The 15463-nt window shown below is 42.9% G+C and overlaps 1 protein-coding gene across 1 annotated transcript in view; it reads right to left on the reverse strand.

Annotated features, from left to right (window-relative positions):
• Positions 1 to 638: 638 nt before the first annotated feature.
• Positions 639 to 15463, reverse strand: part of HSD17B2 (hydroxysteroid 17-beta dehydrogenase 2) — a 62890-nt gene continuing 48065 nt past the window's right edge. The window contains exons 4-5 of the mRNA XM_003938060.3: positions 8593 to 8730; positions 639 to 1092 (exon numbers count right to left, since the gene is read on the reverse strand). Of these exons, the coding sequence (XP_003938109.1) occupies positions 731 to 1092; positions 8593 to 8730 (500 nt within the window). The 3' untranslated portion in view covers positions 639 to 730. The remainder of the gene's footprint in view (positions 1093 to 8592; positions 8731 to 15463) is intronic.

The following is a 15463-nucleotide window of genomic DNA, read 5'->3' on the forward strand; positions in this document are numbered from 1 at the left end:
TCTTCCAGGTAATAACGCTGGCTTTTCCATCCCAGTATGCTCAGATGGGGGAAACGTGGTAACAGTGGGTTACTGTGGACACTAAACCAGTCCACATTCCCTGGATCTGCCAAGAAGTCTCCAGGGTTCTGTTTGAGATGGGAGGCCTCATCTGTCATCTCCAGAGCTCCTGGTAGAGGAATAAAGAGGAAAGAAGAGAACGAAGCTCTGAAAATTTACATGGAATCCAATACCTTGGTTATAGTAGTTACGGAATATCAATGCACAGTGAGGAAGACTTTGAGGATCTACTGGACTGCTGCCCTTGCCATTTCTGCCTCCTCGCTCCCTTCCCTCTCTCTTTCTCTTCATCCCTCTCTTTCTCTTCCTCTTCCTCTTCTCTTGGCAGGCAGTGGAGCCCAACCCAGGATTTGAATTCTGGCTCTGCCTTTTGCTAGCATGTGACAAGAAACCTCTCTGACTAAATTAAGTAGGGGCAATGATACCCACTTGAATTCTCTGATGAGAACTAGGTGAAGGAATATCTGTAATGTATCTGTTGCATAGTAGGGACTCAGTTAACACTCTCCATGAGGCTGTTGCTAATCTCCAGCCTTCTCACTACAAAGTAGTATTCAATAAAAAAATTTCACAGAGAATGCAGAGTAGGAAAAAACTTTAATGAGAAACCCACAGTTTCCTTTTCATTCCAAGACTATGACATTCCCACTGCTTTACGTTCTTCCACTGCCTAGGTGGCCTTCTGCTTATAGTTAGGCGTGCTTAGAGCTCTGGGCATGGGCTCGTTTTTGCCAGCATTTCTTTCAATAAAGTAATCATATATGCCAGCAGGCAAAAAGGAAGCAAAGCAGACCCACATGTAAGCGGCTTTCCCCGGTGTGTAAAAGGTAAAGGGGCTCTTCGCGGAGATAGCGTGCTGGATGTCCCGCAGCACCGGAGAGAAGTCCGTGCTGGCCCTTGAGTTGATGAGTTGGAGGAAATTCCGCTGTGCTAATATGTAGTCCTGGCCGTAGTCTTCCTGTACTTCATGGGGGAGTTGTTCCAGAATGTTCTTCTCCAGCTTTTCCCACTTGTCACTTGAGCCTGCAATACCTGGGGCGAAAGGAAAGAGTCAGGTCCTGGGAAGGCCAAGTAAGTCAGGGAGCAGGTGCTCATCTCTGTTGGGAAGGACGGGCCTTTGTAGATGCCTTGTATTTGTATGTATGTATGTATGTATTTTTGTGCGACAGAGTCTTGCTCTGTCACCCAGGCTGGAGTGCAGTGGTGTGATGTCAGCTCAGTGCAACCTCTGCCTCCAAAGTTCAAGTGATTCTCCTGCCTCAGCCTCCTGAGTAGCGGAGGTTGCAGGCAATCACCACTACGCCTGGCTAATTTTTGTATTTTTTGTAGAGATGAAGTTTCACCATATTGGTCAGGCTGGTCTCGAACTCCTCACCTCAAATGATCTCCCTGCCTTGGCCTCCCAAAGTGCTGGAATTACAGGCATGAACCACTGTACCTGGCCTGCAAATGCCTTTTAAAATATATGCTTTAAAATGGCATTTATTATCATTTCTAACCCCACATACAGAAAAGTGTACACGTGATTGGATTTTTCCAAACTGATAGCCCATGTGACCAGCAAACAGATGAAGGAACAAAACAGGGCTGGGCACAGTGGCTCATACCTGTAATGTCAGCACTTTGGGAGGCCCAGGAAGGAGGATCACTTGAGCCTAGGAGTTTAAAATCAGCCTGGACAACAGACATAGTAAGATCCCATCTCTAATATATATATATGTACATATACACAGAAATTTAGCTGGAAACAATGGTGCTCACCTATAGTCCCAACTACTGACAGACTGAGGTGAGAGGACTTCTTGAGCCTACAAGTTGGAGGATACAGTGAGCTATTATATGATTGCACCACTGCACTCTAGCCTGGGCAACAGAGCTAGACTCCAATTCTAGGAAAAGAAAAAGAAAAGAACAAAACAAAACAAAACAAAAAACAAACAAAAAAAAACAACAGAACAAGACCAGCCGTTGAAGTCTCCTATCAGCCCACTTCTCAGTAACAACTGTCCTGATGAACAGGATGGATTCATTTTGCCTGGTTTTGAACATTATATAAATGGAATTGTATGAATAGTAATCATTCTTTTGCATCAGCTTCTTTATTCAACATTTTGTTTGTGAGAGTCATCCATGCATTGTGTGTTCATTCTCCTTTCGGCATAGTATTCCATTGTGTAAATATGCCATGAATTATTTATCCACTATACTGTGACGGGCACTGGCTTGTTTTCAACTAGGCTTTTACAAATGCTGCTGCCACAAACACTGAGGCATCTGGGTGACTATCACACATATAATATATTATGTAATATCTATAATATATATTCTATATAATATAGTATGTATACATTCATATGAACATACACACATATAATTTTTTTTAAATATAGAAGTAATGCCTACCTCTATATTTAAAATTCGATACAGGATTTTAGGCTGGGCATAGTGGCTCACGCCTGTAATCCCAGCACTTTGGGAGGCCCATGTGCATGGATCACTTGAGGTCAGGAGTTCAAGACCAGCCTGGCCAACGTGACAAAACCCTGTCTCTACTAAAAACTACAAAAGTTAGCTGGGCATGGTGATGGGTACCTGTAATCCCAGGTACTTGTGAGGCTGAGGCAAGAAGAATTGCTTGAACCCGGGGGACAGAGGTTTCAGTAAGCTGAGATTGTACCACTGCACTCCAGCCTGGGTGACAGAGCAAGACTCCATCTCAAAAAAAGTAAAAATAAAAATACAGGATTTTAAATATTTAATCTATTTAATAGATACACTTTTCATTTATGTTTTTTAAAAATAGATATGAAATGTAATTTCAATATAATTTACACATATATTTAAATTTAATATACACATTGTATACGATTAAGTATAAATATATTTTTAAAATAAAGGCAATACCTACTTATTATATAAAATTAAATATTATATATTTACTTTAATATATAGCAGCTGCGCCTGCTCGTTATATAAAGTGAATAATAAGGAGATGTGCATATTTTTTAAATTAATCTCTGCTAAGGTTACTAACAGTTTTGTGTTCTCTTCTGCATTCCTTCCTTGTTCATACAAATGTACATACACATAGAAGAATTTTGTTTAATTTTTTTTGACCAGGAAATAAGAAAAACAAGAAGGATTATGCTATAATATTTCTATTTTCCGTGAATTTTTTTTGGCTTAGTAATAAATCACAGACCTCCGTTCTTGTCAATGTCTCTAGATTAAACCAAAGCCAACAGAATTTCCCATCCAACAGCTTTTAGCCAACCACTTCCCTAGCCAGTGACCTTCCAGTTTTTCCTATAGGTTGCAGCATTACAGGCACTGCTGGCAGTACATAGACTTTCACAACCTATTTGTTTGTTCTTTGGCTTTAATTCTGTAGGCAAGAGTCCTCAAAGTGCCACCTGGTCAAAGGCACATTCATTCTGAATTTTATTAGCTACTGCCAAATGACTCTGCAGAAAGGTTGCAGTCTCCCACGCTCCCTCCTGCAAAGTGCTTGGTTGCTCAGATAGCTGTGGGGATGAGCCCTTGCTAGCCTGGGTGACTGCTGGATATCAGGACTACAGAGAAGGAGGGGTGCTCCCTTGGAAATGTAGGCCAATGAAATCCAATTATAGTCATGAAAATGCAAACCAAGTTTCAATTGCTCCTTTCTTTTCAGGAAGGCACATACCATGCTTAAAGAAATGATTATCCTGACAATTACTCTGGAGGCTTCTAGGTCCTGAAAAACATGTTTGCATGAGCTACTATTCCTCCTGCTGCTTCTCCCCTGTCCCTGCCTTCAAAGGCTGGGGATTCCTTTTCCTTTCTACCTCCTCATTCTTTAAACACCTCATGGACTTTCTGGCCACTCTTGTGGGTACCCTATCCAGAGTCCCCAAAGCTTTCTTTGTGAGTGGCACAGGTATCAGTCTTTTGTCATCAGTCCATCATCATCTGCCACTTTTGACACAATTGTCCCACTCATCCATTCCGTGTCACTTTGGTGCTACACACAATGAAGTTATTGATATGACCTGGATTGAAATCCCATCTCTTCCTCCTATCAGCTCTATGGCTTTGGAACTTCCTTAACTTTGCTGAGCCCCCCGCCCCCGTTCTCACTGCAAGATGGGACTCTTATGACGCCTACTTCATAGGTGGGGATTAAGAGAGATCATGCACATAAAGCACTTAAAATATGCTAAGCATGTAGTATTATTTAGCTATCTTTATTGCAGGCCAAAAAAATCAGGAATGTCTCTTAGAATGTCTTCAGAAGCTCCTTGTCTGTGTCCCTAAAGATTCCTTTTCTTGGCCAGGCATGGTGGCTTACACCTGTAATCCAGCACTGGAGGCTGAGGCAGGCAGATCATAAGGTCAGGACATCTAAACCATCCTGGCTAACACGGTGAACCACCGTCTCTACTAAAAATACAAAAAAAGTTAGCCGGGCATGGTGGCACATACCACTAGTCCCAGCTACTCAGGAGGCTGAGACAGGAGAATTGCATGAACCTGGGAGGTGGAGGTTGCAGTGAACTGAGATCATGCCACTGCACTCCAGCCTGGGCGACAGAGCAAGACTCCATCTCAAAAGAAAAAAAAAAAAAAGATTTCTTTTCTTGCCCCCCACTTCAAATAAATATAAGTATGTCATTCTCCAAACATGAGTTCTCTGCCTTCTGCTCTTGGGTTTCTTGCCTTCAGAGAGCTCATCAAATAGCTTTAAACTGCGGGCAGCCTGATATAAAAGGAAGAACCCAGGCACTGCATCTTAGGATTTGATCTCAAATTTCCAACCATCGTGGTGTACATGGTGTACCAGATCCCCACCGTAGGGCATGTTACGCACCCCAGCACAGCACTGTCACCTGGAGAATAATGTGAAACCTGCTCCTCTAAGTTGTGATGATTGGAGTATACATAGAAAGGGTGGAGGTATAAATCAGATCACTATTTTAGAAAACAGATTGGTATGATTCAGTAAAGCTGAAGACAGGAAAACTCTATGATCTAGCTATTCTTGCAGAGGCATTCCAACCACAGTAATTCTACTCTGAATAGGAGCTGAGTGAAATGAAAACGTGACCTGCTGGGTGGGCTGCATTTCCAGGAGCTTAGGCATTCTTAATCACAGAATTAGACAGGAGGTTGGCAGGATTGGTATCACAAGATACAAGTCATAATAACCCTGCTGATAAAACAGGATGCAGTAAAGAAGCCACCAAAACCCACCAAAATCAAGATAGCAACAACAGCGATCTCTGGTCATCCTCACTGTTCATTACATGCTACTTATAATGCATTAGCCTGCTAAAAGACACTCCCACCAGCACCATGGCAGTTTACAAATGCTGTGGCCGCATCCAGAAGTTACTCTGTATTGCCTAAAAGGAGGAGGAACCCACAGTTTCGAGTCATCCCTCCCACTTTCCCAGAAAACTCATGAATAATCCACTCCACCCTTGCCTAGAATACAGTCAAGAAATAAATATAAGTATACACAGTCAAGCAGTCCATGCTGCTGCTCTACCTAAGAAGTAGCCATTCTGTATTGCTTTACTTTCTTAATAAACTTGCTTTCAAGGCCAGGTGCAGTAGCTCACACCTGTAATCCCAGCACTTTGGGAGGCCAAGGCAGGCAGATCACAAGGTCAAGAGATCGAGACTATCTGAGCCAACATGATGAAACCCCATCTCTATTAAAAATACAAAAATCAGTTAGGCATGGTGGCATACCCCTGTAGTCCTAGCTACTCGGGAAGCTCAGACAGGAGAATTGAAGTCTGGAGGCAGAGGTTGCAGTGAGCCGAGATCATGCCACTGCACTCCAGCCTGGTGACAGAGTGAGACTCTGTCTCAGTATATATATAAATAAAAACTTGCTTTCACTTTACTCTGTGGACTCACCCCAAATTCTTTCTCATGCAAGATCCAAAAACCCTCTCTTGGGGTAAGCATCAGGACCTTTCTGGTAACAATTTCACTCCGGAGCATGTGTCACAGGAAAATCAAGCACACAAAAACCAAAGGGCGTGTGCTAGAAAGTTCATAGCTGCGTTGTTCATACACGTTCAAACTAGAAGGGACTCTAACATCCCATCAACAGTAGAAAAATTGTAGCATATTCACAAAATACTACACAGCAATGAAATGAGTGGACTATAGCTACACACAATGTAGATAAATTGTCAAATCAGAATGTTGAGTGAAAGAGGCCAGACACAAAAGGATACATACTTATTGATTCCATTCAAAGTGCAAAAGCAGTTAAAGTCAAATGCTGTTGATTGGGATGGATGTAACACTACAAAGAAAAGCAAATGAATGATCATTGTAAAAAGTAAGAGGCGTCCCTATTGGGAGGTTGAGAGGTCTGTGATGGTAGAGGTTCATATAGGGGCTTCTGGGTGTTGGTAATGTTTTATGTTTTGATCTGGGTGTTAAGTACAAGAGTGTTTAAAATAATTTGTTGAACTATGTGTGTATAATGCTTTTTTCTGTATATATATTTCTCGATTTTAAAAAATAAGATCAACATCAGTAGAGAATGTATGGAAAGTGTGTAGCCCACTGCCTGGTAAGAACAGCTTCCCAGAAATATTATGCATAGCAATTATACTGACTCTCCAAAACCATAACTTAAGTGCAGGCTTGCTGTCTTGTCCAAATAGAATTTTACATCTGTGTGTTGGAATTCTCTTGGGGCTGTGTCACTAAACCTTCAATCCTCCTGCCAGGTTCACCTTTTTCCTCTTCCACTAGCTCTCAACCAGCTTTCCTCTCTCCGTATCCCAGTCTCTCAGTCCAACCAGCGCATTTGGCTTTACCTCTGATCCATGTCTCTTCTCCATCACCTCCCCACCCAGGGAGTCCCCAAGTTGGAAATCCCTCTCAAGACTTCCTCTCCTGTGTATTTCTATTAGCCCAGTCCTGCCTCTCATCCTGGTGACCCATATTCCTTTCTCTGGGTCTCCGTCCCTTTCTCTGAGTCCTGTGTCCCCTCCACAACCTTAGGAGGTTCTCAGTGTTTAAAGCCAAAATTTCAATATTTCTGTATAGATTTTATTTTTTGCATTGGGGTTAACAGTCAAACCTTTAGAGTTTGTTCTTTAGTGCATTTAGCGATACCTACCGGTTTGTGGTTATTTATTAGACATACATTTTACATCTTCACTTAAATCACCAATTAAATGTTTGATGCCCCAGAAAGAAAGTCAGAGTCTTCGAGTAGGCTGCCTCTGTCCAGAGTTCAGATATTCAAGGAGGGGAGAGGAGAGAATAGCCATCTTTTCTTGGGGTGGAGGGAAGGTGGGTTATATTCTTCAGAGGAAAGGAGAAAAATATTGTTTCTGAAATATGAAGAAGCTGGGGAAAGAAATCTTCTTAGCCAATGGGAACAAAAGACTAATAAATGTTACTCCAAGTATCTGGTCAAACTTTTAGATGAAAATAAGCTCTTGATCTAAATAAAGAAACCTGATATGAAACTAATGGATTATGTTTTGTTAGGTTTGGGTGGGGCAATGAAAAGAATCAAAATTGGTGAGAGTCAATTAGGGACCATTTTTGAGCTGCACTTCCACAGACCAAATACAACTGTACCATCAAGGGAGGGAGTGTGAGTCCCAGAAAGTTCCTGCTCAGAGCAGGCACCAGGGACCAGGGTTCTAAACCACTGGGCCTCTGCTTGCTTATGACTTAGGGAGCTGCTGCAATTCCTTTGCGAAAGGAACCAGGGATGACACCGTACATGGAGAGCCTGACACTCAGAAGAGGCCCACCTGTCCCAAGTCCTGCTGGGTGGACACTGAGAGCTGGAGAACTCTGGACACATGAAACCTCATCCAAACTCCTGCACTAAGAGGCTTAACCAAACTCCAGGACGGTTTCTAGCAGTGTAAGACCCTGTCCCTTGGATGATACCAGCCCCTCAATAAAATGCCTGCCTAAAGAAAGCTCAACCTTATCAGAAAAATTTACTATTTGTTCTAGCCAACACATTCCTGAGAGGTCTCTGCCTTCCCTTTCCTGAAATACTTACTAAAAAGAACTTTAAATTGTAAATATATAGCTCTTGCAACACAGAAGCTTTTTCTCCAAGACCTGAGAGCCATTCCTTTGGAACAGAATCATCATGAAAGATCAGACCTCTGTTTCTCAGTCTCTGTAGGAAGAAAGAATCTGGACTTCTTTGATTGTCAAGTAGCAGGCACAGCTGAACCCCCTGTATGAACACTGACAGATCCTTGTACCTTTTCACTTATCTGACTTTCTGAGCCCTGCTCTCCCTTCTCGTTCATTCGTCTTTAAAATTGTTTAAATCGCCTTTGCACAAATCAGACTGTAGCTTAGCTCTTTCCCCTACTGTCAGCAGTTACTGAATCAAGCCTGTTTTTACCACTTTAACTGATGTCTGGCTGTGTTAATCTCTGACAACACTGAGGGGTTCCTTGTGTGCTCTGCCAGAACAAGAGGACCTTCAGGGTTCCTTCCAGGATGAACATCACAGGGTTCTTGGGCTCAGAAACCTACTCGTTCGGAAGCCTCCAGGTTGGATGGAAATAACTTTAACTCCCCACTTTGAAAGCTCGATTCTCATAACGGATGAGAACATGGTCACAGCTGCCTTTGTTGAGCCGTAAGATGCCAGCTTTGCCATTGGGGCCCCTCCTGTGGGAATAATGGGAAAAAAGAAGTCAAGTTAGATATATTCATTTGTTCATCCAATAAATATTTAATCAGCATCTGCTGTATGCTAGGAGCTGGTATCAGTGACTCAGGCAGACAAAGGCAGACAGGAGCCCCTGTGCCCAGGTGAGTGATGTTCTTGCTCATTCCCACAGTGTGGCTTCATTAGCTTCTGCCTTCCTTGGCACCCCTATTGCAGCTGGTATGACAACAAACCAAGTCAAAGGATCAATCTTGCCCAACTCCTAAGCAAAATGTAATTTAGGGCAGGGCACAGTGTCTTATACCTGTAATCTCAACTCTTTGGGAAGCCAAGGTGAGCAGATTACCTGAGGTCAGGAGTTCAAGACCAACCTGGACAACATAGTTAAACTCTGTCCCTACTAAACATACAAAAATTAGCCAAGGATGGTATCGCATGCCTGTAATCCCAGCTACATGGGAGGCTGAGACTTAAGAATCACTCGGACCCCAGGAGGCAGATGTTGCAGTGAGCTGGGATCACGCCACTGTACTCCAGCCTGGCAATAGAGTGAAACTCCATCCCAAAAAACAAACAAACAAAAAAAAATGGATTTAGGTAAGATGAAGAGCATCCACCCACCAGGCCCTGATCTTCTGCCCTGATCAACCTACCTTCTGGGGTTCCCGGCGAGCATAACTTTTACTGGGGAGGAGCGTTCACTCTTCAACCCACTAGAGCACCTATAATCAAATGGATTGGGCTCCAACGAGAAATAGTGCATATCATGGGGAATGGTGGGGCATTTCTGTAAGAGGGTGTGAGAAAGAATATATTCTAGGGCTAGGGCAGATGCTCTGTATCCCACCTAAATCACACTTAGCTTAGAACCTGGTGAGATTCAGCCTTAAACTGAGTTGGTCACTGAACCAGCTGTAAGGAAGTAATGGAAGGCAAGATCAAAGGAAGTCAGGAAAGGGAGTGATCTACTTGGAATAACAGTCTGTGCAGATGTAACTGAGGCAAGGATCTCTAGATATTATCATCCTGGATTAGGATGGGCCCAGAATCTAATTAATGATGGGTGTCATCAGAGACAGAAAAAGAGAAGGCACAAGGAAGAAGGCCACATGAAGATGGAAGCAGAGATTGGGGTTGTGTTGCACAAGCCAAGGAACACCTGGGGCCACCAGAAGCTGGAAGAGGCAAGGATGGACTCTTTCCCAGAGCCTTGAGGGGATGCACAGCCCTGCTAATGCTTGGTTTAGACATCTGGCCTCCAGAACTATGAAAGAATAATTTTCAGATGTTTTACACCACTCAGTGTGTGGCAACTTGTTACAGCCGCCCCAGAAAATGAATTGAGTTGCATTCCTGGTGGTCATCGGCAGGAAAACACTGACATTTTGAAGGGGTGAAGGCAGTGAGGGCTCACAGTGCCTCAAGAAGTCTCACAGGAAGACTAAACCTGTAACAACAGGGCTCCCAGTCTTGGCAAAGATTTCCCAGGTCAAAGAAGCCTCCACTGGGTGCATGAATAAGCAAACTGTGGCCCAGCCGTATGATGGAACACCACTCTGCCATCAGAGGGAATGAACCTGATACGTGTAACAACATGGATGTCTCAGAGCAATTATGGGCAGTGAGAGAGCCAAAGAAAAAAGGGCATGTACTCTTTGGTTTAATTCCCTTTATGTAAAGTTCTAGGAAATGCAAATTAATCTCTAGTGAAACAGATCAGTGGTTACCTGACGGGTGGGAGTGCCATGAACATTGTGCCCACCCCCTTCAAAATTCATATTTTGAAACCCTAACCCCTAGTGTGATGGTATTTGGAGATTGAGCCTTTGGGAGGTAATTAAATCATGAGGATGGAGCCCTCAGGATTAGAGGGATTAATGCCCTTTTAAGAAGAGACACCAGAGAGCTTATTTATTCTCTCTCTGTACCACATGAGCACACAGTGAGAAGGTGGCTGTCTGCAAGCCAGGAAGAGAGTCTTCACCAGAAGCTGACCATGCCAGCACCCTGATCTTGGGCTTCCAGTCTCCACAACTTTGAGAAATAAATTTTGGTTGTTTAAATTACCCAATCTATGCTATTTTGTTATGGCAGCCCTGGCAAATTAATATGGGGGAGGGTCCATGAGGGATTAGAAAGGGGGACAAGGAAGCTTTGGAGAGTGATGAACATATACACTGTCTTGATTGTGGTGATGCTTTTAAGGGTATATGTATATATGTCTAAACTTATTAAATTGTGTACTTTAATTTGAGTAGTTTAGTGTATGTCAATTATATCTCATTTTTTTAATTAAAAAAAAAAAGAAGAAGAAGTCACTCTACTTTAAGAGACCATGAACATCTCAGCAAAACCCAGGGATGACTTCAGGAGTATTTTTCTCTACCTAAAACCCCCAGGACATTTGCACGACTTTTCAGGGGTGGGAGAAGGACCTTAGGGTTCCTTGGTCATATCTTTCCATGCATCCTGGTTTCACCAGCTCTTAATCCCTGGTAAGTTTCACCAAACGAAACATCGCTCTGGTTTTGCAAATGTACTTGTCTTTGTTCTCCTGAGGCCAGCATTTTGCAATTAATCCTTTTTCCTTGCCAAAGTCTCTTTTATTCTTCTACTTCAGCTTGTTTTATCCATGAGAGAATAGCTTCTTAGCCGTGATTTATCTTGCCTGAGCCCTGTCTCCACCCAAAAAGTAAAGTTATAAGGTTATAGGTAGCTACAACCGTGCCGCTGCACTCCAACCTGGGCAACAGAGGGATACCTGTTTTAGAGGTGTTTATTTTCAACCCTTCTTATTCAAGCACAGCATGTACACAGGTGTTTAGTCTGTGATTTCTGGAGGAAAACTGGCCCAAAAAAGGTTTTAGGCCTCAAACAGAATGCTTTTCCAACTGCCTTTGTACAATCAGAGTTGTTTCCCACTTCCTCTAATCCTGGGTTTAAAATGTAAAAACTAAAAATAGAAACAAAAACCCATTTTGATGTGGCAGACAGCTAGGATTACTATCTCTCATTAGAGAGGTCCCTTTTACTTGGGTGCTTCCTACATACCAGTAACTGTGCTACGCACTCAGAACCCACAATGCATTTAAATTGGCAGCCAAGATCAGAGGTTTTCAACTGGGGGTGATTTTGCACCCCAATGATCATGAGAAATATCTGAAGATGTGTCACAACTAGGAGTGGGTGCTACTATTATCTAATGGGTCAAGGACATAGGTTGTTAAACACCCATAAGGCATGGAACAGTCCCTGTGCAGAAAGAATTCTCCCCACCAAAAGGCCAATAATGCCAAGTCTGAGAAATATTACCCTGGACTCAGGTGCTACATGACCCTCATTTGAAGATAGAGGCAGACAAGGTGACCTGGGTCAGGTCACCCAGCTAATGACCCAAGAACAAGATTCAAGCCACAACGACACAAAATCTCTGAGGCCAGAGTCATTTTAGAGGGTCTTGTTTTCAAGCATAGCATGCAATTGCACACAAGTGTTTGTGCAGACATTTCTGAAGAGGAAAACTGGCCAGGAGATGATTTTAGGCTTCTCAAACAGAAAGATTTTCCAACTGCCCTTTATACCATCAGAGTTGCCTCCCAATGCTTCTGATCCTTGGTTAAATATTTATCCAACTGCCTTGCTGGGGTTTGGGTTAAAGAGCTATGCTATTTGTGTGGGAAGGATGGTCAACATGTTATTACAGTGGGGAAATGTCTCCTGTAGTAGGTGTGATCAAATCTGGAAAGAATGACCTGTTGAGGTCATCTACTCAAGAGCTAGTGAGTGACGGGGCAGAGGATGGAGGGTAATTCGGTGTCACAGTCAGAGGCAGTGATGCCAGCAGCTGGCAGGATAAGAAGACACAAGCGCACAGACTGTCAGCTGCTCCCCCAGACCCTCATGGGGGATGGCTTTTGGGTCGCGAATGCTACTGGACCATTCACTGCATGCCAAGTGCAAGGCTGATGCTTAAACATGTGTTATTTCATCTCATCTCCCCATGGCCCCCAGAGGAAACAATTACTATTATCTTTGTCTTCTAATGAGGAAGCTGCAACTCAGAGGTTCGCAACTGTACCCAATATCATGCAGTTGTCATTGGTAGAGACAGGATTAAAACCCAGGCAGTCTGTCTTCATTCTGCTTGCCTGGCATCCTAGAAGATTCTTCCCCGTATACCTATTTGATGTCTCTCACTCTTTCTTGTTCCCTTCCTTAGGGATGGAAGATGTAGGAGGGAAGGACATTGGAGGGGAGGACGTGGTTGACTCTAGATGGCATTTCTTAGAGAAGAACTTAAAGAAGAAATGTTTCTCCCCATCCCAGTCCTGAAACTTCTCACCCTTAGGAGTATATTTAGAAGACATGGGTTGTGTTAACTGCATTCCCATGTGAGAATGTGTTGACTGTATTCCCACGTGGGAATGGGAGTTAAGTTGGAACAAGCATCTAACAGTGGAGATAGTAGAAAACAAAACAAATGGCCAAGAAGTTACCACTGGGAAGAGCATCTTAGACCCTTTGGCCTGGTGTTTGATGTGATGGTGACATATAGTTACACTGAGTCACTGGGGAAGGAGGTGGCTTGGTGAATCTGATTAAAGTTCAGGTTCAAGTCCTACCTTAATAGGCCAGTCACTGAATCCTTCTGACCTTTGTTTTCATAACTGCAAAATGAGGATAGCCACATTACACAGGCTATTGGGATCATATACCTGAGATCATTCAACAAATGCCTAAATTGTAATGGATGCTTCATAATAACTCAATATTTATTAGGTGTCTACTATATGCCAAGTATTGTTCTGAGTGTTTTAACATCAACTCTAAATGTATTTGATGATCACAACTGTCTTAGGAGGTAGATTCTAGTATTATCCTCATGAACCTCATTTCAAAAAATGAAAACACTGAAGTGTAGAGAGTTTAAGTGACTTTCCCAAGGACACAGAAAGTGATAGAAATATTAGCTAACCTTTACAAAAAATTTAGTGTCCACACGAAGTCTTATTCAAAAAATATTCAGAGAAGCATTATTCATAATAGCCAAAAGTGAGAAAGAACTTAAATGTCCATCAGCTCATGAATGGATTGTTTAAATGTGGAATATTCATATGCACATTAAAAAAGCTGCAAAGACACCTACTGAGGAGGACATTTTGGAAGTTTGAACTTTCAGACGAACATCCTTTTAAGCAATGCATATGTTCCAATTCTGGCTGCCTCTGCCCAAATGAGAGGCACACGGAACTTCTCACTGAGGCTGGACAGCAGGTCAAAGGTCAGGGGAAGGTATGGAAATTCTACCCAATAGAGACAGCAAGGAGAGTAACAAGTGGTCAGTGGGCACAGGTAACTGAGCAGTCTTTAATGGAAAACAAAGGAGCCAAACTTTAATGGGTTAATGAGGCTGTCAAGAAATAGAGGCGGAAAGCCACCTGGCTTTTGAAGAATCTCAGGGCAAAAGGGGAAAAGAAGTTCTTATTGTTCAGCTCCCACTTACAATGAGGACATGGGGTGTTTGGTTTTCTGTTCCTGCATTAGGTTGCTGAGGATAATGCCTTCCAGCTCCATCCATGTCCCTGCAAAGGACATGATCTCATTCCTTTTTATGCCTGGCATGGTATTTCATGGTATATACGTACCACATTTTCTTTATCTAGTCTATCATCAGTGGGCATTTGTGTTGATTCCATGTCTTTGCTATTGTGAATAGTGCTGCAGTGAACAAGCATGTACCCCGGAACTTAAAATTAAAATTACTTTAAAAAACAAAAAATAAAGAAATGCAGGGCAGTGTCCGTTAATAAAAATAATAATAACTCATAATCTTCAGGGAAGACATACTACACATGAGCAGCTATGCAAAGAACTTCATGGGGATTTTTTTATGAAAGCCTGAGAACACCCTATGTGGTCGTATTATCTCTGCTTATTCATCCACTCTTATTGCTTCCACTTTATGGGGGCAAAAGTGGAGCTTAGAGAGGCTATAGGGCTTCAGGGTTTCCAGGAGTGTCACCCAACCGGGAAGTGGAGGGAAGAGTTCCACCCTCCTGGCTTCCAGCCCAGCTCAAAGAGGAAAGGATTGAGAGCCTGAAGAGGAATGATCCTTAAAGCATAGCCAGGGGTGGAATGAAAGGCCCAGGGACAGAAAAGGAGTTAGTAGAAAGGAGGAAGGAGGCAAGGATGAAGAGGAGGATGAGTGACAACAGAAGGAGAGAAAAGTTAGGGAAGTTCGTGTGGGAAAGCTTCAGTTTGCTTGTGAGAGTTCCAGAGAGGAAGTGAAGAGAGCAGACAAATCAACAGCAAAGACAATTTGCCATATTTTTCTCTCCTGTTCTGCATACCTCTTGCCTTCCAAGGAGGGCATATCCAGTGGAAGTGTTTAGTTTAGTGAGCAGCTAAGAGGAGGTGGATGTGACATGAACATGCTGGTCATGGGGAAAGGAAGGAAGGGGAAAGACGAGGAAAGAAACAAGGGGGATTGGGGAGCCAGGAAGGACAGGGATGGGGAGGTCACCAGAGGGGAGGCGGCTGGCAAATGAAGACCTTTGGAAGGAAAGAAAAAAAAAAATCTGAAGGTAAATTTCATTAAATTGTGCTTTGTGGTATATAAAATCTCTAATAAAATCTGTTTTCTGGAGTCAGTTCTGCCGTTTGGGAATGTGACAAAGTGCTAAGTGTTCATTCAACATGGTGTAAAGAGTGAGGAGAAAGTGTCCGTGGTGA

The sequence above is a fragment of the Saimiri boliviensis genome, chromosome 1 (assembly GCF_048565385.1).
Source record: "Saimiri boliviensis isolate mSaiBol1 chromosome 1, mSaiBol1.pri, whole genome shotgun sequence".
Taxonomy (NCBI): Eukaryota; Metazoa; Chordata; class Mammalia; order Primates; family Cebidae; genus Saimiri; species Saimiri boliviensis.